Here is a 22,208-nt window from a genome sequence, read left to right as displayed (position 1 = left end):
TTGTTGAGATGTTCCAGGAATGTTTTGCAGTCATTACCTACTGTGTGCCATATATTATGCATGTTTTATCTCCATTCATCTTCACAAAGATCCAGCAAAGATGGTTACCCCATCTGACAAGGGAAAAAATAAAAATAAACCGCTCTAGAGTAAACAGCACAATATTTACTTCGGCTTCTAAAGCCTGTAGAGTCTACGCCCACCAACCCTAACTCTTCTCATCAGCCATCTTCAATGGACTCTAAGACATTGCTCAGATAAAAAGAATGAGTATCAGTCTCTGACACCAGCTTACGATCTCAATCTTTGGGGGTCGGGCGGTAGCACAGCAAGTTAGGCGCAGGTGGTGCAAAGTGCAAGGGCTGGCGTAAGGATCCCGGTTCGAGCCCCTGGCTCTCCACCTGCAGGGGAGTCGCTTCACAGGTGGTTCAGGAGGTCTACAGGTGTCTATGTCCTGAGCCTGCCCAATGAGAGTAGAACAACGGTTAAAAAGACCTGCCTGGTGGTCCAGGAGGTGGCGCAGTGATAAGGCTTTGGACTCTCAAGCATGAGGTCCTTAGTTCGATCCCCAGCAGCACATGTGTCAGAGCGATGTCTGGTTCTTTCTCTCTCCTCCTATCTTTCTCATTAATAAATAAATAAAATCTTAAAAAAAAGACCTGCCTGGAAAAGTATATGCATACTGTTGGAAACCTGAGGTAGGTGTGAAAATTAAGAGGGTTAGATACAGATATATGGTGTGAGAACACTGTCTCAACCCTCGTTTAAGTGGATTCAGTGGCTGAAACAGATCTCTGCCGTTTTTGAGACAAAGATGTATAGGAATTGGGACTTTCTCAACGAAGTCAGTATATCGTCTGATGGACTGTGGCATTGGCCCTTCCTTCCTGGTGGTAGTTCTGTCTTTCTGAAGATGGAGGCTGTGGGATGGGATACTTTCAGACTGGATCACTTCCTACCAACAAAGGAGGAGCTGATTGGTGAAGTAGAGGTGACAGTACTCTTTAGAGCAGGGCTGGTGAACATGCAAGCTGTGAGCTATACATATGTCATTTGGTCTGGCCCTGTCAAAGCAACCACAGGTAGGGCTCTAAATTCAATAAATCCAAGAGCTTTTTATTTCTTTTTTCCTTTTCTTTCTTTTCTTATTTTATCAGAGCATTGCTCAACACTGCTCAGTTCTGGTTTATGGTGGTGCTAGGGATTGAACCTGAGACGTTTGGTGCCTCAGGCATGAAGTCATTTTGCATAGCCACTGTGCTGTCTCTCTAGCCCTGGAACTTTTATTTTTAAAAAAAATTTTTTTAAATAATTATTTATTTTTCCTTTTGTTGCCCATGTTGTTTTATTGTTGCAGTTACTATTGCTGTTCTTGATGTTGTTGCTGTTGGTGGAGCTTTTTTCATAACAACATTAGATGCTAGCTTTTAAAATGATGATTTTTGTATTTCCCCTGAATGGTGTTATAAATATCCATTTGGCCCTTGTCTGATAAGTTTCCTCATCCCTGCTTTAGAGGAAGGGGTCCCATCTTAGTGTTTATGAAGCCAGAGAGAAGGCTGAACATGGAGAGGCTTTTATCATAGGCTTTAGAAAAGTGTTTTACAAATGCAAACCCCCCCCCCCTTTTTTTAAACCCATGGCCACAGACTCTAAAAGGGAAGTTAGCTGGAGGGAGAGGTTTGCTCTTTAAAAAGGAAATGCTGACCAGTAAGTCCTGAGTGGTGCCCTGAGGAGGAAGGCAGCAAGACTGAGGAAGAACAGGACTATTTGTGTAGCTGCATGGACTGCTTTCTCGTGATTGCAGATGGTAGAGACCACACTTTCTTACGTAGGAAGGGGGTGCATTGCATATCACTGAAGGCAAAGTCAGGAGTCTGACCCCTTAAGAGGAGTGTCAGGAAGTCTAGTGGCCAGAATGTGCTGAGGCTGGTGGAAAATACTCAAGACAACAAAAGGCTTTTATATGTTCCCAGCAAGGAAAAGAAGGAAAGGGGTAGGTTTACAACTACAGGAAGCTTAACTTAGTGACAGTGAAAGCTGCCCCTGCCATGTTAGTAGGTGTGTACTGGGGAAGGACTACAGCATGTGCAGAGAGGGGCCAGCCCTATCTGAGTCTCAGTTATTTGCTCCCCATTGAACGCGTTCAGTTGTGCCTGTGGGATGATATATATATATATATATATATATATATAATCTATGTGTCTATTCCAACTGATGATATGTATATTTTAAATAAGTTTATATAAAATATACATATTTTAAATAAGTTTTCTTGTTTAAAAAATATCTTTTTTTATTATTTATTTTTCCCTTTTGTTGCCCATGTGTTTTTTTTTATTGTTGTTGTAGTTATTATCGTTGTTGTTATTGATATTGTTGTTGTTGGATAGAACAGAGAGAAATGGAGAGAGGAGGGGAAGACAGAGGGGGAGAGAAAGATAGATACCTGCAGACCTGTTTCACCGCCTGTGAAGCGACTCCCCTGCAGGTGGGGAGTGGGGGCTCAAACCGGGATCCTTAGGCTGGTTCTTGCACTTGGCACCATGTGAGCTTAACCCACTGCACTACTGCCCGACTCCCCCCCAAATTTATTATCTTTATTTATTTGATAGAGACAGCCAGATATTGAGAGGGGAGAAGGAAATAGGAAGAGAGACAGAGAGATATCTGCAGCATTGCTTCACCACTCACAAAGCTTTTCCCCTGCAAGTAGGGGCCCGAGGGCTTGAACCCAGGTCCTTTGCACATTGTGCTCAATCAGGTGCACCACCACTCAGCCCTATGGGGTGACATCTTTATGGAATTAAGATAATGGAAAAAGAGCCAAGAGACCAGAGATGCAAGAAGATCCAATTTTTTTTTCCCCAAAAGAGATTTTGGAAACTCTAAAAGCATAAGTGTGATGTCCGTGTTTGACAGTTATAGACAGAAAGTTAAAAAGGTGGCTTGCGTGACTTTACAAAGGCAAGTATTGTGACCTAGGAGGTGGTATGGCGAGTAAAATGTTGCACTGTCAAGCATGAGATCCTGAGTATGAATCATGGGTCCTACCTTAGACTTTCTTTTTTTTTTAATATTTATTTATTCCCTTTTGTTCCCCTTGTTTTATTGTTGTAGTTATTATTGTTGTCGTTGTTGTATAGGACAGAGAGAAATGGAGAGAGGAGGGGAAGACAGAGGGGGGAGAGAAAGATAGACACCTACAGACCTGCTTCACCGCTTGTGAAGCGACCCCCCTGTAGGTGGGGAGCTCGAACCGGAATCCTTACACAGGTCCTTATGCTTTGCGCCACCTGCGCTTAACCCGCTACACTATTGCCTGACTCCCACCTTAGACCTTCTAAGTCAAAATATGTACTTCAGCCAGATCCTTAGGTGATTCATGTTTCCATGAGAGTTTGAGGAGCTGATGTGTAGCACTCTGTGACAAAGAGAAGGAATTGTGCATGACTAAGGGGACTGAAAAAAAAATTAAGCACTTGGGGAGGGAGAGAAGGACATCAGAACATCAAGCATCACTTTGGCACATGCAGTGGCAGGATTGAACTCAGGACCTCATGTTTGAGGGTCCAGCACTTTATCCACTGTGCCACCTCCTGGGCTGTCGAAACAAGTCTTAATGAACACAGGTGAAAGAGCTCCAGGTCCCAACAGAGGCAAGACTAGAACTCAGCCCTTTTCTTTACCTTTTAGGCTAGGAAAATAAGATTTTGAGATAGACTCCATGGTTATTCTTATTCTTCTAGGGTCTGTTTCCTTCTAGTTTAGTGAGTTATCAATAAGCCCTTTAAGAACTGTTTGTTCTGAAGAGTGCCAGGAAATGGCTCTCAGAAGTTTGCTGCTCAGCAACTGATGGTGGTTGTGAAGGGGAGGAGCATGTCCACAGAAGTTTTGTTTTTTGGGAAGGTGTAAAGCCTTATGGAACAAAAGAGATGTGTGCCTTCTACATAAGATGTAGGTAATAGGCATGTCAGAGCTGTAGGTGCGGTGATGCTAGTAATACAGTGATTATGTTGGATAAGAAAATGGGTGAAATGCCAGAAAACAGGTAAATGGTTGAAATAGTCTAGAAGAATTTGCCACAGCCAAACTTGATGGAATTTGCTTAGGGCACATTCAGAGTCCTTTGTTCTTCCTCTTTTTTTTTTTTAATAATGCATTCTTTTAATTTTATTTTTATTTATTTATTTTCCCTTTTGTTGTTCTCGTCTTTTATTGTTATTGTAGTTATTATTGTTGTTATTGATGTCGTTGTTAGATAGGACAGAGAGAAGTGGAGAGAGGAGGGGAAGACAGAGAGGGGGAGAGAAAGATAGACACCTGCAGACCTGCTTCACCGCCTGTGAAGTGACTCTCCATCGAACCAGGATCCTGAAGAACCAGGATCCTGATCGAACCAGGATCCTGAAGCCAGGCCTTGCCCTTTGTGCCACGTGCACTTAACCTGCTGTGCTACCGCCTAACTCCCTGTTTTTTTAAAAAAATATTTATTTATTCCTTTTGTTGCCCTTGCTGTTTTATCGTTGTAGTTGTTATTGTTATTGATGTCGTCGTCGTTGTTGGATAGGACAGAGAGATATGGAGAGCTCAAACTGGTGTCCTTACGCTGGTCCTTGCACTTTGCACTTAACCCACTGCGCTACCGCCTAACTCCCCAGAGTCCTTTGTTTTTAAGAAGAAAAGACTAGATGTATGAGTAAGAAACCTTGGCTTCCTGGCAGGTAGGAAGAGCTGCAACTCTGAGAGGGGTGTTGGCATCTTGAGGAGTCCTGTCAGAGTGGTCACATGTAGGACAATTGAAGGAAACAGGGCATTTCTGGCTGCAAAGGAGTAGGGAATGCAGACTAAGGCAAGTGTTGAGTAGAAGGGAGGCAGTTCCTTGGTGTGGAGGAGTGTGCAGAATTTTCACTGGTCGATGGAAGTTATAAGCAGTTAGAGTGGACCTGTGTTAGGAAAAAGAATTATCTAATATTTACAGTTCTTTCACAACTGAAGGGTCAGCCCTGTCTGACAGTATCTGTGGGGGGTGGTTAGTGTGAACTGAGAGTGAAGGATATACCGCTCCTGAGGTCAGACACCTTAAGCTTTAGCTTCTAGAAAGAGAAGAACATTCCAGCCTGCTCTAAGAATTTCACCAGGCTGGTGAAATATTTCACTTGGGTAGTGTGTTGCTTTGCCATGTCTATGCTCTGGGTTAGAGGCCACTGGGCCTCCTTGGCACTGAAGGAAGCTTTGGTGCTGTGGTACGTTTCTGCTTCTCTTTCTAGAAAAATCTAGACTTAATTTTATCCCAACACCTAATCTCAAATCTGAACTGGAATAGAGTCTATGAGCTTTCTGAAAACTTCAGCCCAGTGTGTGAATGTGCAGTGCTATGTATGTTCTCAGGAGAGAGAGAGAGAGACCCATGGTTTCTGGCAGGTGCTCACTTAAAAAAAGTTTTTAAAAAAATATTTATTTGTGGTCAGGAGGTGGCGCAGTGGATAAGGCATTAGGCTCTCAAGCATGAGGCCCCAAGTTCAACCCCCAGCAGCACATGTACCAGCGATGTCTGGTTCTTTCTCTCCTATCATTTCTCACAAATAAATAAAATCATAAATTAAAAAAAATTTATTTATTTATTCCCTTTTGTTGCCCTTGTTGTTTTATTGTTGTAGTTACTATTGTTGTCGTTGTTGTTGGACAGAGAGGAAAATAGGACAGAGAGAAATGGAGAGAGGAGGGGAAGACAGAGGGGGAGAGAAAGACAGACACCTGCAGACCTGCCTCACAGCCTGTGAAGCGACTCCCTGCAGGTGGGAGTGGGGGGCTCGAACCAGGATCCTTATTCCCATCCTTGCGCTTTGTGCCACGTGTGCTTAACCTGCTGCACTACCACCTGACTCCTCACTTTTTAAAAATTTTATTTTCCAGATAATACAGCTTTATATTTTGACATCTATGTGTACAACAGTGTAATTTCTGCCAAAGTCTACTTTCCATCCACCACCACTATTGAGTCCTCTCTTTTAAAAATATTTATTCATGTATTTGTGAGAAAGGGGGGGGGGCAGGCAGTAGCACAGCGAGTTAAACACACATGGTGTAAAGCTCATGGACCTGCATAAGTATCCTGGTTTGAACCCCCAGCTCCCTACTTGCAGGGGGGGTCACTTTACAAGTAGTGAAACAGGTCTGTAGGTGTCTTATCTTTCTCTCCCCCTCTCTGTCTTCCCCATCTCTCTTGATTCTCTCTCTCCCCTATCCAACAACAATAGCAATAACAACAACACCAATAACGATAAACAACAAGGTCAACAAATGAGAAAAAAAAAAGCAGTGGATTCATAGTGCAGGCACTGAGCCCCATCGATAACCCTGGATGCAAAAAAAAAAAAAAAGAAAAAAGAAAAAGAAAAAAAGAGAACAAAAGAAAAGGGGAGGGAGAACTAGAGCATATCTCTAGTACATCAAACTTCAGACCCCATGCTTTTGAGACCAATGCTTTATCCACTGCGCTACCTCCTGGGCTGCCATAATTAACCATTTTTACCCATTTCAACCCCTTCCACCTTCCTGTTTGCAGTGTCTAAAGGACTTGGCTTGCTCATTTACTATTTTTTTACATAGATTTATTTATTTATTGGATAGAGACAGAAATTGAGAGAGAGGGAGAGAGACAGGGAGACACCTGTAGCACTGCTTCACCACTCTTGAAGCATTCCCCCTCAACCACATATGCCTAACTGGGTGAGGCACTGCCTGGCCCTTTCATTTGCTTTTTTTTTTTTTTTTTTTTTGATATTTATTTCCTTTTGTTGCCCTTATTGCTTTATTATTGTAGTTGTTATTGTTATTGATGTCGTCGTTGTTGGACCTTGGAGCCTCCGGCATGAAAGTCTTGTGCTGTTGCCCTAGTCTGTGTTTAGCAGACTCTTTTTAAAACACATTTTATTTTTGGATAAAGACAGAAATTGAGAGATCAAAGAGATATAGTGAGGAAAAGAGATACCTGAAGCTCTGTTTCACCACTTCTGGACAGATGGGGAGGAAGGGGTTGAGCTTAGGTCATTGTGTACTGTAACTTGCATTCTGCAAGGTGTGTCACTGCCTGTAGAGTCTTAAGAACATTTATGATTCCCCCAGATTTTGAAAGCACACTCTGTGCTGTTCATTATAGATAGTAGCCATTAGCTGTTAAAATTAAATAAAACTCTGTGGTCCAGGTGGTGCTGCAGTGGATAAAGCAGTGGACTTCCAAGTGTAAGGTCTTGAGTTCAAACCCTGGCAGCACATGTACGAGAGTGATGTCTGGTTCTTTCTCTCCTCCTATCTTTCTCATTAATAAATAAATTTTAAAAAATTAAAACTCAAATTTAGTAAAGTATGTGAGGCTAGGATTTACCAGGCTGTTTGTTGGACCATAATCTACCCTAGATTTTTGAGAGAAAAATAGGTTTATTGCTGAGATGAGAAATTAATGTTCTTTTTAAAAGATGAATTTAATTGTTTTAACTGCAGGGTTATTGCTGGGGTTCAGTGCTGGTACTATGCATCCACTGCTCCTGGTGGCCATTTTTTCCCTATATATTTCCTCCTATTTTATTTGATAGCACAGAGAGAAATTGAAAGGGGAGGGTTATATTGAGATGGAGAGAGAAGGACTTTGCAGATCTGCTTCACTTCTTGTGAAATATTCCCCCTACAAACTGGGAGCAGGGGCTTAAACCCAGGTCCTTGCACATGGTAATCTGTGCACTAAAATGTGTGTCACCACCTGGCCCCCCAAATGTATTTATTTTAAAAATATTTATTTATTTATGATAGAGAATGAAAATGAACCAGAGCATCACTCTGACACGTGATGCTAGAGATCAAACTCAGAACCTTATATTTGTAAGTCAAGCACTCTAATCACACAAGATTTATTGGGGGGGGGAGGGGAGATGAGAAGATGGGGGAAGGGGAGACAGCTTTGTTCAGTTCTGGCATACAGTTTGGTGGCCTGACCTGCTGAGCTGTCTCCCTGATCTGCAAATTTAATGTTTTGTATGAAGATTAAAGAAACTGAAACTATTTAAGGGAGATTTGTGAAATGACAGTGAAATTTGAAATGAATGTAGCTAATGGTATCTTTTTTTCCTGAAGGAACAGGCACCAAAGACTTAAGAGGGGAGAGGAGGGAGGAGAGCTTAATGGTTATCTTAATGGTTATGTAAAAAGACTTTCATGCCTGAGGCATCAAAGGTCCCAGGTTCATTCCCCAGCACCTCAAGTCAGAGCTGTGCAGTGTTCTGGTTAAAAAAAAAAAAAAGACTTAAGGGGAAAATAGAATGACTTGGAGTAGCAGTGGGAAGCAGAGAGGAAGAGTAGAAGGTGTAATAAATAGTGTGTGGTGTGGAGTTGGGAGATGGCAGAGTGCAGTTTACTGTGCTTGAGGACCCAGGTTTGAAACCCAGAAGCCACATGGAAGCACCATGCAAATTGGAAGCTTCTTCTTCTTTTTTAATATTTATTTATTCCCTTTTATTGCCCATTTTTTATTGTTGTAGTTATTATTGTTGTCATTGTTGTTGGATAGGATAGAGAGAAATGGAGAGGGGAGGGGAAGACAGAGAGGGGGAGAGAAAGACAGACACCTGCAGACCTGCTTCACCGCCTGTGAAGCGATGCCCCTGCGCGGTGTGTGTGTGTGTGTGTGTGTGTGTGTGTGTGTGTGTGTCCTTACACTCTACCTTGCGCTTTGAACCACTTGCGTGTGCTTAACCTGCTGCGCTACCGCTTGACTCCCAATTAGAAGCTTCTTGAGTGGTAGAGCAGTGCAGTGATGTCTGTTCCTTTTCCCTATCTCTCATCATCTACCTAAGGGGGGGGGAGGGAGAGAGAAGGGGGAAAAGGGAGGGAAGGAAGGAAGGAAGACATAGAGTACACTGGGAGTGGTGGAAATGTGCAGGTGCAAAGCCCCTGGGAAAAAGCCCTGGCAGAAAAAGTGTGTATGTGTGTGGGGCAGGGGAGGAAGGGGTAGGAAAACAGAGTAGGGAAAGTGTGAGAGAAAACTAAGGAGAGATGCACTGGAAAGGAACACTGATCCATGCTTGTCAACCTCTTGTCTAAAATCTATTGTTTAAATGAGCTCTGATCACAAGATCTGCATACCTCAAAGCAGGAAAGAACAGTTTATTAAAATTGATGTTATATAATTTAAAAAGTCATCTACTAGAACAGATGTGTACCATGTACAACAAATACCCCATTTCCATAAAAAAAAATGGAAATAATGTCAGTAGTTCAGCATCAGCTGTTTTTCAGGTACTTAGTAGCCAGCCACGTGTAGCCAGTGGCTTGTCCTTTGAACATCATAGATACAGAGTATGTTCATCATTGTGGGGCACATGCTGGGAGGCTGTGTAAAAGTTTCCCTTTGTGACTTCTGAATCCTCATGGAAGCCTGTTTCTGGATTAGGGAAAATAGCTGTCAGGGTTGGCAGTTCTCTGCCCAATTGTTAGGATCCCTGTCCCTGCCCTAAAATGGGGTGAGAGGTAGGGAAGGGAAGTGTGCTTTTCCTGGGCTCTAACCCACCAGGAAGTTCACTGCTTCTCCCAGAGGGCATTTGCCTTTTTTTTTTTTTTAAGGATTATTTATTTATTAGAAAGATAGGAGGGAGGGGGGAGAGAACCAGATATCAATCTGGTACATGTGCTTTCGGGGATTGAACTCAGGACCTCATGCTTGAGAACCTAGTGCCTTAGCCACTGTGCCGCTTCCCGAACCACAAGCCTTGTTTTAATCACCTGCTCTGAGTGAAGAATACGAAGAGGAATGAGGTGTGGCTCCCCACCCAAAGGCTTTCTCGTTCCCATTCACAGACCTGGTGAGCCTGTTCAGATTTATGTCTGGCCCTAAACTTGCCCTAGTGTGGACCCTCTCTGCCATGGTGCTCTGGTTCTGGGACAAGGCAGTGTGGGCACTGGGTGTGTTGAGTGACCATGCCAAGGGTCTTAGGAGTTGCCACTAGTTCCCCGATCCCCTTCCTCATCACTTCTTTACAGGTCCCTTGTGGATTCTGGGTAGGAACAGAGAAAGAAGTAGAAAAGAAGAGGTCCTTGGTTCTTCTTGAGCCTGATGCAGCCTGGCTGGTTGTTTCTGGGAGAGGCTGTCAGGGCTGCTGTGAGTCTTTGCTTTTGAGTCTGTATGCAAGGCCCAGGCTGCTGGCACACCTGGAGGGGGTCTATTCCTTTGTGCCCTTGTCTCCTGTCATTTGTTTTAGATGCTCTGCTAACCTAAGTGTGAATTCATCACTGAGGGAGAGGAAAAAAGAAAGCCCGGTCTGGGTAACTGACCAGACTTCAGGTGACCACATGTGACACAAACTCCGTTCCTGCACTGCCAGCTCTGATCTGTACATGTTCAGTTCTGCCATGTCTGCCTCCCCACATGTAGCCAGAATTAGCGGGCAGAACAGTGCACCTCCCACTGCTGCTAGAGGAGTAATTCTAGATTCTTTGAATGAAAGGGGGAGCTGAATTGGGATCACTGCAAGATTCATGTGCCCCCATACCCTCCTCCTCAAGTTCTGCCAGAGGAAGCCTGAGGGAAAGGTGTGGGGATGCTGGGGCAAAAAACAAGTGGAAAAAAAAAAGTACAGGGCTAGAGTTTGTTCTGCTTCTGAACTATTCTGGTGGGAAGGGCACTGAGTGGCTGTTCTTAATCACTCTCGGTCCCTGCGGGTGAGCTCTTGGTGCCCTCATTCCTTTGTTGATGCTGAGAGTGACCCTGGAGGAGAGAAAGTGGCGGCCTCTCTCACTGTGCTGGCTGGCTCTGCATGCCCTGGGTTCGTGCTTCAGAGTGGGTGCATCATAGCAGGTGTTGGGAGACAGTGGGTGTAGGAGGATTGGTGTTAGGAGGATAGGGGAAGATACCTTTCTGGGTTGTTTTCTCTTGTCTCAGCACTGACAGGGTCCTCTGGACCAGGGGCAGCCCCTCCCTTTGGTGTTGCGTCAGTTTGTGAAGGCAGGACATCATCTGCTCTGACTCTCGTAGACCTGCAAGTCATCTTCCCAGCCTCATTCAGCAAAGCTCGCCTGGGAAGCTCGCCTGGGACTGTCTGTGTTCCAGGAGGCGCGCTGAGCCTTGAGCGTAAAGGGGAGGGGAGGCAGCACGAACTCTCCTTAATGAGCTCACAGTCTGGGGAGGGAGACAAGTGTGGAAACAAACAATTACTGTACAATCTGGCAGGGCTGTGAGGGAGGGACACCCTGAGGGCAGAGACTGGCCTTAGGCTCTCGTCACCTTTGGGTCCAGAGAAGCCAACAAGGAAGGGAAGGAGCTTGAGAGTTCCAGTGGAGTGAGTTGAGTTGTGACGGATGACAGGGGAACTTCCAGGTTCTTCCACTGAGCCTGAGATGCAGCGCGATACCGTTCAAAAGTGTATGACCAGTAGCAGGAGTGTAGAGATGCAGGTGGATTGGCAGAACCCTCTGAGGGTGTTCATGGATCCTTGGAGTGGAAGGTAAGATGTCTTAACGTTAATTTCTCATTTCAGTCTTCCACTGGGGCTGCTCCCAGATTTTGAAATCACTAAACATTCTTGTCCTGCTTTCTCCACAACGTTGGTTATTGGCGTGGGTCCTGGAACATTTGATGGACCAGGACCGTTCAGTGTTGGGGAAGGGGGGGTGAAGACCCTGGTGACATCAGACCTTCTCACAGGCCTCTAGGAGACCATGCAGGGTGTGGACAGAACCAGTAGACTATTACTGTGGGTCTCTGCTGGAATGTATACGCAGGGCTCACGCTACTGGCACAGCTGGAGTGGACACTCCCCCCACATCAACCTGAGGGACTGGATTTATTCAGTTTGTGAGCCTGACTGCATAGGGGCAGGGCTCTTGGTTGGCTGTTTGGACTCTTCCCTTGAATGTTGCTGGGTGCCCGGGCTCTGTCTGCTTCTGCTGTATCTTGAAGGAGAAGCACCTTTTCTTCAATTGCTGCTGCCGTTCCTCCTTTCTCTCCTCCTCCTCCTTGTCCTCCTCCTCCTCAGCTTCCTCCTCCCTGCGACTGCCTTTGACAGACTTCCGCTGCCAAAGCTAATTGTGAAGCCTGATCAGTGAATGAAGGCGCAGGCAGTTCCCATGACAACCGCAAAGAGTTTCAAATATAGGGGATGATGTGTGTGATGGGCTGCAATTACTTGGGTGGAAATTGATGCGTGGACACCGGGGACTTCAAACATAGGCTCCGAAGGTGGAGGGGGTGTTGGGTTTCTTTGGCAGGATCCTTTGTGCGATGGAGAGGGAAGGGAAGGTCACACACTTCCCTCTTAGTCAGTTCCAAGTGTCTTCAGTGCGTGGAACATTGGGCAGAACCCCACGGGGGCTTTGGAGAGTCACGACTCCAGTCATTTTGTTTGGAGAGGCAGGACACACAGACCTAGAGACAAATAGCAGTACTGAGTGGCAAATGAGAAACATCAGAAGTGCTGTGGCTGGCAGAGGACTGGGGTAATCCGAGAAGGCTTCCTAGAGGAAATAGGACTGGAACAGAGCTTTGAAGTAAAGCCCCGTGGGGAGTGACCTCGTTCAGGACACAGTCATGGCCAGAGAGGAAGAGAAGGCTGTCTATCCTGTGCCAGTTGTAGAGGTAGGTTGATATGAAAAAAAATCATAGAGCAAACTGGAATAGCTCTTACTTTACGGCTGGTTCCAAGTGAGGGGTGGTGGTGGTGAGAACCCCGCTGAGTGGTTTTCTGATTCTTTGGCTTGGGCAAGGTGCTTAACCTCCTCATCTCCCAATTTCTCCATCTCTAGAATGGGTGTGAATAATTCCTGTCTCATGGGTTTATTTGAAAAGTTAAATAGGGTATGCTACAGTATGCTTCAAAAAATGGCACTGGACATGGGATTGGTACTTGGTTGATGCTCTTGCAAATCCCCTGACTTTATCTGGATGTATCCTTATTTCCAAACCTTAGTATATCTGTGTATAAGTTCTTAGAGGGCAGAAAGCCACTGAGTCAGACATGGCAGCAGGTGAATTGCATTTAAGACTGCAGACTCCTCTTGGGTACCAGTAGGATAGAGCAGGGATAGTGGGATGGGGTAGGAGAGGGGTGAGCCAAACAGAGCCGGGTGGCTCTTGCAGACTGTTGAGGAAAACATGTGCTGTCTGATCAAGGCTGGGACACAGCTGTAGTTCAACTGTGAGAGGTCCTGCTTAGCCAAGGAAGCAGGTGTCCCTCTGATCCTTTGGGGACTCTAGAGAGAAGGTGGACCAGAAAAGAGGCCTCTGCATCTCAGAGCCCAGCCCCCTGCTACTCAGCCCTCCTCGCCCCCCTCTAGTAGAAGCTCAGCTCAGCACATTCCAGTGCTGTGCAGAGCCTGGTGAAGGGGGAAGACAGGGCCCCTGTACGCGTGGATGGAGAAGACCGCTTGTAAATAAATAACTGCCTTTGGTGGTTACTGGTGCTCTAAAGAGGCTATGTGCTCCTCTGTGAAGCCTGGGGAGGAGGGGTGATGTTCTCGGAGCTAGGTTAACCTGGGAAGCAGCAGGGGCTGAAGTTTGGGGTAAGCCTTACCAGGTTTGGGGGGGGGGGGGAGATGGACCGATGCATGCAGCAGCGTTGAAAGTCTTACAGGTAAGATAATGAAAATGTTACTATTCTTAGACCTGTAACTTAAAGAGAAGTCATTGGATTCAGGTGACTCCGGCCTTCTTTGCATTTCTGTGAGACTAGGGGGAGGGAGAAAGATCCAGATTGGAATTCTAACCCACCCATCACCAGCTGTGTGTTAATGGGCTAGTAACTTAACATCTCTAAGCCCGTTTCTGTAAAAGGCAAGGCTGTGTGTGGAGTAAGCCAGATGAACTCCCACAGACAGCGTGGCTGGCACAGGGCCTGGTGCATAGCAGGGGTTTGATAAACTGCGGCAGCCACTGCAGCAACAGTATTAATTGTTACTGTCCAAGCAGTGTTAGTGGCTCCTATCCAGCAGCAGAGTGTGTGGGGTATGTGTGGGGCAGGGGTTGTGGGAACCAGGATAAAGGAGGGACTTTATTTGTCCTGGCCAAGGTAAGAGCTAAGTAGTACAGAAGCCTAGTTTCCCATCAGTTCAGGATATGGTCCCTGGTTTCTTTACTGCCCCAGGGGGGAGCTCTTTGTTGCCCTTGTTTATCATTGTTGTGGTTATTATTATTGTTGTCATTGCTATTGGATAGGACAGAGAGAAATGGAGAGAGGAGGGGAAGACAGAGAGGGGGAGAGAAACACACCTACAGACCTGCTTCACTGCTTGTGAAGCGACTCCCCTGCAGGTGGGGAGCCGGAGGCTCAAACAGGGATCCTTACGCCATGTGCACTTAACCTGCTGTGCTACAGCCCTACCCACCTCCTGGAATTTTCTTACCAGAGGTCATCCTTACTCATCCTACTCTGGGCCTTTCCTTGGGGCCCCAGGGAGGGAGTCAGCCAATGGGCTTCCTTGGTAGAGCAGGTAGAGGAAGAGGAAGGCATCACTGGAATAGGGGCTCTCATTACATCCTGTCTCATCCAGAGTCATTTCCCTCTGGTCTCAGTTTCTCCATCTGCGAGAACAAGAAGTAACACACTGTGAGCTCTCCCAGAAGTTAGGGGTGATGGTGACTAGCTGCTCCCACGGTGTGGCAGGCATTGTATTGCATTTCTCCATGGAATCCTCACACTCGTATACAAGGTACTTGTTATTGATTAGTTCCGTTTTGCAGAAGAGCAAAGTGACTCAGAAAGGTAAGATACTACCACAAAGGTCCTGCTACTAACTTGTGGTGGAGTTAGGAACTGAGCCCAGACATATGAACACCAGGGCCTGTGAGAGTCGTCTTCATAGGAAGTGGGAGGTTTGGGGTGCTTAGCTTATATGGGGAGCGTGGGGTAGAGCAGAATGCCCAGGATTTAAATGCAGGCACGACTGGACTGCAGGACTTTCCTTACTTCTCTCTATTCTTTGTTGTCATGTTCCTCTTCTAGTTTCCTTGTGTTGAAGCCTTCAAAGACTGAGCATCTGGAAAATAGAGACCGGGGCCTTTGGCGCTCAGGCCTCCTCCCCTCCTCACTCTGTCCCAGAGTGGAATGCCCTGAGATCTGGAGGTGGGGCTGGGAGTGGGGACTGTCTCAGAGAGGAGGAAGCATTGTACAGTGGTCGTTAGGGAAGCTGTCTGGATGTGGGGAGGTACATTCAGGCCCCAGGGATAAGAGATTTGGAGTTAGGGTGGGTGTATGCCTGGGGAAGGGCTGACTGACTTGGTGAGGCTCTGAGCTACAAGGAGTGACAGTCTCAAGATGCCTATTTTCAGAGGTGGGTGAAGTGCAGGAGGAAGAGCAGACAAAGATTCTACAAGGATTGGGAACCTGGTCTTGGGAGCCTGCAGGTGGCTTGCCTGGTGTAGAGTGCACACTTTGTCATGAGGAAGGACCCAGCTTGGAGCTCCTGGCCATTGCATGGGAACACTTGTACTGCGAAGCTTCATGAGCAGTGTTGGTACAACTGGTCTCCTCCCCCTTCTCCCTTCTTTCACCCTCCAGCAAAACAAAACAAACAAGAAAACATGGGAGAAGTCCATAGGGAGCAGAGGAATTCAGGGGTAGAACCCTGGGGAAGTAACCCTAATGACAAAAATAAATAAGATTAAATCACATTAAATTTGGTCTTTACAGCCAGTCAGACCTGGCTTGGAGAGACCTATTCCTGTCTTTTCTAGCTTTGTTATGTTAGGTGAGCTTGCTTTGCTTGGTTTGTCTCTCCTTCCTGTCTGCTAAATGGGGTAAGAGTTCATATGGCATGTTTTGTGTGTGTGTGTGTGTGTGTGTGTGTGTTCCTCCTCTCTCGGAATATGGCAAGGTTACTACTCCTCTTGCACATATCATAGTGTCTGGCGCCAGGGTTTAGAGAGTGACCGAGGGAGGGGGTAAAATCCCACCTTAGTCTACCCACTAAACCCCACCCCACCCACACACATCTTTGGCCCTGGGAGAGGCAGAGAAGGACTTCTGGGTATTACCTTTGGGGGGGTCTTATCCTCAGGAGGAGGTGGGGCACCCTGGGATCTCCCCCGCCTGCTAGGCAGCGACAGAAAATCTGGGCGGCTGCCAGCTCTGCTCCCCGGCACCCTCGGTGGCGCCCCGCCTCCCGGCTGGGCAAGTCCACCCCAGCGGCCCTGCCCCCGCTCGGCCGGCCGAGGGGATTGGCTGGCGAGCGCGCCGCCCCCTCCACACCAGCATGGCGGGCGGGGCGGGGAGCCAAGCCGGCAGCTGGCCGCCGCCTCCTCTGCAGTGCCTCCCTCGGTGCTCCGGTGGGGGGATAATGGGAGGCCCGGCGGCCGATGCATCAGAGGAGGCCGGCCGAGGTAGCGTGGGGCAGGGCCGGGAGGGACGAGGCCAAGGAGGCCAGACCTGCTGCAGGAGGAGGGCAGTGTCCTCACAGACCTCGGGAGGGTGGAAAAAGGAGAAATGAAAACAAAAACACTGGAAGCCTAATGAGCCCAGCAGCCGCTAGTCTGGGTCGCAGCTGGAGGCAGGAAGATGGTCCTTGCTCTCCTTTCTTTGCAAGTCCCCCTCCCTTCCGTTCTTCCCTTGCCCCTGCAGTAGTGCCAAGGTTTTAGCGGCTGGACTTTGCTTCTGCATTCCTTGTGTCGATCTAGCTCATCCGTCTCTCTGGCTTCTTTTGCAGATAAAGGCTGGTGAAGGAGCCGGGCCTTGGGGACAAGGGGCTGCCGCTGTCAAGGTACTATGTGTGTGTGTGTGTGTGTGTGTGTGTGTGTGTGTGTGTGTGTGTGTGTCTGTCTGTCTGTCTGTCTCCAGTCCTTGGGTACCTGTGTGCCCCTGTGCCTGTCTGTGTTTGTGTGCTAGGGATGAAGTGTTTGACTGGATTGGATAAAAATAAAGGGTCTCCTCTGGTGATCCCTTAATCTCCCACTGTGTGTGTAGCAGCGGCTGAGGAGGAGGGGCCCTGGGGGTGTGGGCGGCCAATGAATTCTCAGGCCTGTGTGGGTTTTGTTTGGATTCTTTTTGCTTTCTCAGCTGGATGGTTTGGGTGCAGTTGAGTTGGGTTTGTTGAACTGCTTTTTTTTTTTTTTTTAAGACATGTAACCCACTCCCCTCCCTTGCCTCTGGAAATCTCTCGAGAATGTCCCTGGCACTGTTGGTTTGCATCCAATCTGCAGAAATCCCTGGGGGGGGGGGGGGAGTGCGCTCCTGAGTCTGAAGCTGATAGGGTGTCATTAGTCATGCTGCTGTCACCATGGAGATGGCTAGAGAGGAGAGGAGGTGGTGGGGGTGAAGATATTTTGGGTAGGGTGGGGGCTGATGCAACATCATGACTGAGAATCCATGCTGGCTTGGGGCGGGTGGCTGCTGTTACTCTGTGACTTGGTGTCTGGGGGACTGGGAAGGAAATGTTGCCAGGTGCGTGATGGAGAAGGGGCCAGTGAGGGACTCTAGGTAGTTGTCTGAAGGCGGGGGCAGGGTGCATTTGGGAGCAGGGCAGGGAAAAGTCTACCCAGGTATCCCCTCCCTTGCCTCTAGGATACACAGGTGATTGGCACAGACCAGCATCTGTAGGATCCGTGGGCTTTCCTCCTGTTTTCAGGACCGGGGACTCCCCCCTAGTGCCCCCCCCCCCCCATGTGAGATTACTCAGCAGTATCCTCTGCTGGCCCGAGGTAGAGAAAACAGCAGGAGGTAACTCCTTGTGGTTGTTTGAGATCTAGAGCCCAGACATTGGGGAAGGAGTGTGGGACAGGTGGGCAGGGGCAGCCTGCCCCAGCACAGGACTTCTCCTATAGGGTGGGAGCCCAGGCCTGCCTCAGCCCCACTTGTCACCCTTTCCCTGGGGCCTTTGGAGGTGCCAGGGAGTTAGGTTGCTCGGGTAGCCGCTGGTGGGCAAGCTGCTCCTGTCCCCAGACGCTCCTAGTCTTTCCTCCCTGGAAGCCCTCCTCCTACTTCCTGGGAAAGCTGTGGGAAGCTCCTTGGAGGTGCTGGAAGTGGCACCCTGCTTCTTCACTGCCTGGGTGGGGACATCAACAGGGAAGGGCTCTTCTTTCCCACATGGGTTGGGGGCATCTGGGCGAGGCTGTGGGGTGGTTCCCTGGCTACCTCCCAAGGAACGTGAGGCAAGGAAGTGCTGTGGGAGTGGGGGGTGGGGAGATTGAATATTGCTTTTGGAGCAGCTTGTGGGGGAAGGAAGAGAGTCAGTGGCATTGGCTCCCCTAGGGAACTGGGCTTGCATTAGATTGGCTAGGGTGAGACTGGGAGGCCCCCAGGCAAGCAAGCAGAGGGTGGTTGATATTAGCAGAGCTGTGGGTGGGAAGAGAGCCCTGTGAGCTCATTCTACCTCCACTTCTTCCCTTGGCCTCCCACTGCAGACTGGGGCAGCTGTAGTCACAGGGTATGCCACTGAGGACTGTGGGCACAGAGATCATGTAGTGTACCTGTTCTGCCACCCACCCTGAGGAAAGCAGGATGAGGGATAGGACAGATGGGCTCAGGGAGGGGGCAGCTCCCTTCCTCCTCTGTCTCCAGCCTTGTCAGCCAGAACTTCCTTCTCTGCTGGGAGGAAGGACTGCTGGCAGGTTTGTTTGCTCCTGAAAGCATCCCCTCCTGCCTGGTGATGGCTCCTCTGTGGCTCTTTCCAAGTGCTCTCCATTTCTCCCCCCACCTGCATTCTGCTGGCCCTGCAGTCCTGCTGGAAGCTCCCAGCCTAATGTCTTTTCCCCCACCCAGAATGTTGTGGACATGTGACAGGGGCATGTCACTGTTTGAAAAGCCAGGAGAAACTGTTCAGAGACTTGAAGGAGTTCTTTCTTCATTTCTTCTCGGAGTGGATCCTAGTAGTGATTTTAAAGTTCTGAGGTTGTGTCTGTGCTTGTTTTTATGGGGTTGTCTGTCTGAAAGTCACACTTCCTCTTGCTCTGGGTTGGGCACTGCCGGCAAGTACTCAGATCTGAAGTTCTCTTGCCCCTACCTTCCTGGCACCACCTTCTATACCTGTCTCATGAGTTTTGTGTCCGCTTGTGATACACCCTGTTGCCAGCATCATCTTGTTTGTCTGGATGGGAGTGAATGTTCAGTGTCAAGAGCACCAGGCTGTTCTGTGTTTTGACTCCCATGCTGTTCCCACACTCTGTCCCATGGGACCCCTCCACTAGCTGGGGATGTCTGGAAGCTCTTCAGAGACTGTTTCCAGGATGTCTGTCTTCTGCGTCACCTTTTGAACCCTGCAGAAATGCCCTCCTTCCAAAGATCTGTGTCCCTTGACTTTGCACGCACTACCGCTCACTCCTCCTTCGTTCTTGTTCTTCCTACTCTCCAACCTTTTGTGAGGGCTGGAACTCTGTATCTGAGGTACATTAATAAGTAATAGATATAAATGTAGGGAGATGTGGGAGCAGGTGAGCAGGATAGTTCAGAGTGGGGAAGGAACCAACCAAAAGGATTTCAGAGTTGAGTTAGCAGGTGAAGGAGAGGATGCTCCCCTCATGCTTAATAGGAACTGGTGTTAGAGTCCCAGAGCTCAGCTCTACCTGCTTGGTGATGTACTGCCTATCTTACAATGTAGAGTGGAGGGAAGGGGGAGGGAGAGGGAGAGAGAGAGAAAAGGAGAAAGAGAATGAGTGTGCTTGTGTGTGTGTGTGTGTGTGTGTGTGTGTGTGTGTGTGTGTGTAGGGGGAGTCCCTTGCAAGGTAGACCTGTGAGTGAGCTGAAGGGAGAGCCTGCCTACCTGTACTAGTGCAGGGGTCCTGGAGCTGCCCCAGGCTTCACTGTGACAGCTGTTGAGATCCTGAAGCTGGTTTCATTGAGGAGGGACCCGGTCACTGGCTCCCTCCAGCTGCAAATGACCGTTTCTGTCAGAAATGATCTTTGTGGTCTTGCCAAGACACCCTATCCCCTCAACTATAGTGAGTGGTTTAGCCAGCTGGGAGTATGGGGAGGGGGCTTTGTTTAGCTCAGCTTTGAGGGGCTTCCAATCCTCTCAAGTCTTCCTTTTTTTCCATCCTTGACCTCTCGGATTGATGATTGTTTTTTTTTTCTCATCCCATGACATGTTCTGCTGTAGACCTTATCTTCTTCCCACTCATTGTCAGCATCTTTACAGCTTATGAGAAGGAGAGGCCTTCCTTGTGGATGAGTTTAGGAAACCTTAAGGACAAGTACAGGGTTGAAATAGCTCTGACACTTTCAAATCTATATATAATAACTCTCTATTCAAAACTGTGAGCCTAACTCATTCATTTTTTTTAGCTTCTTTCCCCTTCCCTTTGTCTTTCTACATTTACTGAGCTATGTTTCGTGTGCATTACTATGACCTAAGAAATTAGAAAAGTCATTATTACTCTTCATTTTTCACAAAACCATTGGGAGAAACATTGGCAGAATTGTCTGAAGTCTTAGTTCTAAGTGGGGAAGGCAGTATTGGCACTTTTGTTTTTGATACAATGAATTGATCTTTGTATTTGGGGCTGGGAACTTGCAGACCAAGCCTTTTTTGTGCTTAAATTATAACTTTTTTTTTTTAAAAAAAATATTTTATTTATTAGAAAGCTAGGAGGAGAGAGAGAAAGAACCAGACATGGTACACATGCTGCTGGGAATCGAACTCAGGACCTCATGCTTGAGAGCCCAATGCTTTATCCACTGCACCACCTTCCGGACCACTTACATTTGTTTCCACCACTCTCTGTAAGCCTTCAGGCACTTTAAAGAAAGAATCAACATGCCAATCTTGTTTTCACTATGTTAATGTTCATGGACTCTGGTGATTTATAGATTTGTATGGCTAGGATAGTAATGAACTAGTTGTGGAAAGAACTTTGCTTTGAAGGAAAAAAAAAGATGTTGGTTTTAGATTTGTTGAGTTGAAATTCAGGCAAAGCTAGGTGGAAATGTTTAGACAGCTTATCTGGGACCTGAAATTAGAGTGTGGCTCCAATATCCCTGCCTGCCTGCCTGCCTGCCTGCCTGCTTCAGGGGCTCTCATGAAACCACTGGCTGAGAAGAACTGTTTTCCAGTTTTCATTTTCACTACATTCCAACTCTGCTTCTGCTCCTGACCTCTGTCATTATCCCTAAGGAAGTCATGTAATGCCCCTGACCTTAGTTTCTTCTGTAGAGTGAAGGGGGTTGCCTTCCAAAGTGTGATCTTGTACGTTGCATAGGTTCAGATAGCACTGGTACTTTCCATAGACTCACTCTTGGCAACGTGGGGCAAACTGTTGCTGAATGGGTCATACTGTGAACAGCATGACTTCTGAGCTTTGCTTCTGAGTCAGCGCAAGGTCTCTCTTTTGACTCTTCTTACCTTTCTGGACATGTCTTTGCATCTCTTTAGCCCTCTCTATATCAAAGACAGTCACCACCTGAAAGAGGTAGAGCTCTTCCTCTCCCAGATTCTCTGAGTACTTCCAGAGATTTCCTGACATCTTAGCCTTTTGCGCCTTCTCTCTGCGCTTTCACCTCTGCAAGTCTCAGATCCTGACGGAACAATGTCAGAACCTGTAGGATGGGAGTGTGCGCACACATATGCGTGTGTAAACTGCATGTCTCTGGAAGAAAACAGTTAAGGGTGATGCCTGGTTGTAGATGCCAGATGGATATAAGGCTTGCAAAACATTCTAACCACTGCCTCAAGGAGGAAGCTTTTGAATTTTGAGCTTTTCCCATTGGTGGATCTTAGTACTCTAGAGACAGAAGCTTTTCCTCTGAGGTTGATCACATAGTCTTCTGAGTTCTGCAAATACAGACATCCTTGTTGCTTGTATGAGTTTGGGCCTTTCCTTCTTTCCTTCCTGTTTTATCCCCTTTTCCTCATCACACACATGGCAAAGTATTCTTCTTCTTCTTCTTTTTTTTCCTTCTGAGGATCTTTGACCTTTTCATTTAAAATGGTAAAAGAGTAGACCAGAGAATAAGTAATACTGCTTTCCTTCTGCCCTTCGCCTAGAGAAGGGGAAAAGGACTGAAGGGGTAGGTAATGTTATCTTACCACCAAAATATGTTCCTTAAGGGGAAAATATATGAAGGACAGTAAGATTAGGGGCTAAGCAAATCCTGGTTATCTCTGTGGCCTGGAACTCATGTGCCCTGGAACTCATACGCCCTTGGTGCTTAAGTAATTGGATTTCTCAACCCCGCCTCCAGGCATTTTTTGTGTGTAATCCTAGCCTCTTGGGTTTTGCAAAGGAAACAAAGACATTGAAA

General features: G+C 47.3%; 1 protein-coding gene across 6 annotated transcripts in view; it reads left to right on the top strand.

The window, feature by feature from the left end:
• TET3 (tet methylcytosine dioxygenase 3) overlaps positions 1-22,208 on the top strand; it is a 148,560-nt gene that overhangs the window by 6,681 nt on the left and 119,671 nt on the right. For 4 of the 6 annotated variants that reach the window (XM_060187055.1, XM_060187053.1, XM_060187052.1 and 1 more), the window contains exon 3: positions 16,684-16,737. The exons of 1 other annotated variant lie outside the window; for it this stretch is intronic. In XM_060187055.1, the coding sequence (XP_060043038.1) occupies positions 16,684-16,737 (54 nt within the window). Of the gene's footprint in view, positions 1-16,247; positions 16,361-16,683; positions 16,738-22,208 lie in introns of those variants that run through there. One more of the 6 variants, XM_060187057.1, reaches the window with a different exon arrangement.

Source organism: Erinaceus europaeus, chromosome 3 (assembly GCF_950295315.1).
Source record: "Erinaceus europaeus chromosome 3, mEriEur2.1, whole genome shotgun sequence".
Taxonomy (NCBI): Eukaryota; Metazoa; Chordata; class Mammalia; order Eulipotyphla; family Erinaceidae; genus Erinaceus; species Erinaceus europaeus.
This window is presented reverse-complemented; position numbering and strand designations above follow the sequence as displayed.